This window comes from Nothoprocta perdicaria, unplaced genomic scaffold (assembly GCF_003342845.1).
Source record: "Nothoprocta perdicaria isolate Ctin4 unplaced genomic scaffold, notPer1 scaffold_625, whole genome shotgun sequence".
NCBI lineage: Eukaryota > Metazoa > Chordata > Aves > Tinamiformes > Tinamidae > Nothoprocta > Nothoprocta perdicaria.
This window is the reverse complement of record NW_020455894.1, coordinates 1-4,101: the sequence shown is the minus strand read 5'-3', so window position 1 is coordinate 4,101 and position 4,101 is coordinate 1. Positions and strand designations below refer to the sequence as shown.

Sequence of the window (4,101 nt, the reverse complement as noted above, 5' to 3'; positions counted from 1 at the left end):
TTAGAGTGTTGTCAGCAAGTTGAGAGATCCTCCCCAACTACTCAATGCTGGTGAGGCCACCTCTGGAATAGTGTGTCCAGTTCTTGACTCCACCAGGATTAGAGGGTCATTAGACTACTGGAGTAGGTCTACGAAGATGATGAAGGGACTGAAGCATCCCTCCTATGAGGAAAGTTTGGGAGAGCTGGGCCTGCTCAGCCTGGAGAAGAGAACACTGAGAAGGAATCTTCAGGGTGGGTGTCAAGAGGATGGGGCTAGACTCTTTTCAGTGGTGCCTAGTGATAAGATGAGAAGCATGGGCACAAACCAGAATACAGGAAACACCATCAGAACATGAGGAAAAGTTGCTTTCCTGTAAGAGTAACAAAGCCCTGGGACAGCTTTCCAGTTGTGGGGTCTCCCATCCTTGATGACATGCAAAAGGCACCTGGACATATTCCTGAGGCAACATGTTCTAGGTGACCCTGTTTGAGGATAGAGGTTGAAGTAGGTGATCTCTAGAGGCCCCTTCCAACCTCAACCATTCTGTGATTCTTTGTGTTATTCTGTGGTTGTGTGTGGGTAACTCACCCTCCATCTTCAGTGATTCTAATGAGACCTTAGACAACAGAATCCCATTTAGATATCTGTTACACACACATCAGTTTTGGCAAGAGGAATGCCACTTCCTGTGAGTTTGCAGAGTGTACAAGAGGTATCTGAATGCCATTGCAGGCCAGGACCTCAAACCTGGCAAGAGATGCCCAGATGAACTCATCTGAAGGATGTGTAAATGACCTCCCTCCTTGTCCCCATCTCAGATTGTTGCCTAGCTAAGAGGTAGGAATAGGTCCTCTCAGAGTGGGACAGTTCCACCTTTCCCAGATAACCCTTCTCTGATACGACAGTTCCTAATGCTGGCTTGAGTCTTTGTTTTTCAGAGAGAGACCATAGATAATTAGTTTAGTCTGCTTCAATGACTATTTCCCAGGAGGAAGAGGAGGGAGCAAAAGGACAAGAGGGAGCAAAAATCATGTCACGCCTCCAGCTGTGTCACTCTTCCGAGTATGGGCAGGCTCCTGGGGTGGAGCTCGTGGCAACCTGGCAGCACTGTGACCAGGAGCAGATCCTTCACAAAGAGCAGCAGAGCTCTGGACATTTCCCACAGGTGCCAACTTGAAACAATCAAGACAAGCAAGACAAGTGAGACTGAAAGAAGTTAAAAGATGGGGATAGAGGTGGGAGGATGTCTGAGGGCTCTGTGATGGAGAAATCTTCTTAGTCTCTAAAACAGTAAGTCTCTCCCTTGCTAGGCAATGATCATGAGGTGCCTTGAGGAGTCTTCTGAAGGTACAACCTGTACCATGGGTGATAGAAAATGTCAGGAGAGCTTTCCCCATTTCCCTGGTGTGGAAAAGGAGGTATTCAGAGCAGGGATTCCTTGTGACACTGTCAGAGTGTCCCTGCCACTGCACGGTGCTCTGTGCCTGGGGCAGTGACTCTACTGCCTGCAAGGGTCAACACTCAGCCTTCCTGGGGACTGCAGGGGGAGGCTCTGGGTGGAAGGGGAGGCCCCCTGCAAGGCAGGTCTCCATTCTCCATTTGAGAAGGATCTCARACTTCTCAGTGCCCTCTGTCTCTCCCTATCCCCTCCTCCTTCATCAGAAATATCATGCTTGTGCATGCTGATTCTGTTCTTGCCCCAGGACTGTGTGGCCAGCGTGGGATTCAGATGCAGTTCAGACACCAACTCTGTGGATTTGAGATCATCTGAGGAAGGGGCCAGAGTTTGCTGATGTGCACTTTGGTTCTAGATTCCTCTGTGCTCAGCCGTGTCCTTTCGTTCTGACRTGAGTGCAAATGTCCTGTACCTCAGAGGTGCAAGCAGAGGGCAGATGTGAACAAGGATGGACAAGGAGCTCTCCTCACTCGACATTAACACCATGGGGACTCCTTTTGTTCTTAGGAATCACAGTGGCTCACTCTGAGTGAGTGCAGGAGCTCTCCAGACGATCTCTATGTCCTCACAGCAAACTCAGCACAAAATGGAGCTCAAGTCATAAGAGCACAGTGGAGGTTTTTTGTGATGTGGAGAGAGAAACAGGGAAGGGAGTTATGCGAAAGTTCTGCTCCTGGAAGTCTGTATTAACTTGTCCACCTCTCTTCTTCCTTGCACAGTCCCCTTCAGTGCCTCAAGACAGCAGATGTCCAACAGCAGCTCCTTCAATGAGTTCCTCTTACTGGCATTCTCAGAAACGCGGGAGCTGCAGCTCTTGCACTTTGCAGTGTTTCTCTGCATCTACCTGTTTGCCCTCCTGGGTAATGGCCTCATCATCACAGCCACCTGCACTCCCCCATGTACTTCTTCCTTCTCAACCTCTCTGTCCTGGATATTGGCCCCATCTCCACTACTGTTCCCAAATCCATGGCCAATTCTCTGTGGGACACCAGGGCCATTTCCTACTTAGGATGTGCTGCCCAGGTCTTTTTCCTCTTTTTCCTCCTTTCAGCAGAGTGTTCTCTTCTCACTGTCATGGCCTATGACCGCTTTGCAGCCATCTGCAGACCCCTGCACTACGAGATCCTCATGAGCAGCAGAGCTTGTGCCAAAATGGCAGCAGCTGCCTGGGGCAGTGGTGTTCTCAATGCTCTCCTGCACACTGCCAACACATTTTCAATACCACTCTGCCAAGGCAATGTCATGGAGAAGTTCTTCTGTGAAGTTCCCCAACTCCTCAAGCTCTCCTGCTCAGACTCCTACCTCAGGGAAGCTGCTGTTATGGTATTTACTCTTTGTTTAGTGGTTGGGTGCTTTGTTTTTGGTGTGTTGTCCTATGTGCAGATCTTCAGAGCTGTGCTGAGGATCCCCTCTGAGCAGGGTCGACACAAAGTCTTCTCCATGTGCCTCCCTCACCTGGCTGTAACCTCCCTTTCTCTCAGCACCATCATGATTGCCTACCTCAAGCCCCCCTCCATTTCCTCCCCAGCCCTGGATCTAAGGGTGGCTGTTCTGTATGCAGTTGTGCCTCGTTCCATGAACCCCCTCATCTACAGCTTGAGGAACAAGGAGCTCAAGGATGCACTGAGAAAATTGCTTCAGCGGGTACAATGTCAGCACCAGTAAGTGTCCCATGTGCACCTCCTCCTCATTCCCASGGTAACTGGCATCAAGGCTCTTGTTCATTTCTTTCTTRCTTATGTTTCCATGTTAAATTCCTATTAAAGGAAAAAGTCTTTCTTGTTCATGTCACTTGTCCTCAGGAATCTTTTAAATCGAATTCAGAGTCCTGTTGAAAGAGAAAGACAGACTTCTCCCTTCACCAGCAAAGATGTGAGGACCTCATAATATGCTAGTGTCCGCTCAGTTCGACACCCTCAGTGCAGTGCAGAGAGTTTCCCTTGTGGTGTCTCTTTCAGCAATGACACCAAGGGCTCTGGCAAGTAAATATGGGCTGAGAGCCTGGGTCCCATGCCCATGAAGGGGGTGCAGCTCTCCTGGCCAGAGTCAGGGTGTGATCTCACGCTCATTCCTGCAAACCTGCCAGCATGGTATCCCTGCGAGCTCGTCTTATCCCTCTCCAGTGCTTCAGTGCTCACAGTGAAGTGGGAGTGGAGGGGACGAGATTCTGGACCTAACCTGTGGGGACAGACCCTCTGCTCTTCAGGACCATCCCCTCATTGCTACAGCAGGCATTTCCTGGCTGCAGCCTGGATGGACATGCCTCGTCTTCCCCAGTGTGTCCCCTGCAACACAGGAAACAACCTGGGATCTTCTCTTAGGCACCCTCTGTGTCCTGGTACCCTTCCCAAAAGACCTGCATTTGTATTGTAAGGACCATGGGGTGTGCTCCCACTCTGCTGTTCACATACCCTGGAGCCGAATGGCAGCATTTTTCTTTTTCCATGACTATGTGCACCTGTGCCAGGTTGAGGTATTTTGTGTTCACCACTCAGGAGGAGGTAGCAGGTGGGAAAGAGTGACAGAGATGGTGAGGCTCCAAAAGAAGTGGGTTGTAGGGTGSGGATATTATCTGCACCTGATGAATATCTCATTTGGAACATGATTTATAAACACCATCAAGGCCTTCCACTCCTCCTGCTTAAACATAATGCTGGGGGAGA

The 4,101-nt window shown here is 49.9% G+C and overlaps 1 protein-coding gene across 1 annotated transcript in view; it reads left to right on the top strand.

Moving 5' to 3' along the window:
- Nucleotides 1–3,099, top strand: part of LOC112956383 (olfactory receptor 14A16-like) — a gene marked incomplete at its 3' end in the record, with an annotated part of 7,884 nt that extends 4,785 nt beyond the window's left edge. Inside the window, exon 2 of the mRNA XM_026049885.1 lies at nucleotides 2,429–3,099. Coding sequence (XP_025905670.1) covers nucleotides 2,429–3,099 — 671 coding nt within the window. The remainder of the gene's footprint in view (nucleotides 1–2,428) is intronic.
- Between the last annotated feature and the right edge of the window lie 1,002 nt (nucleotides 3,100–4,101).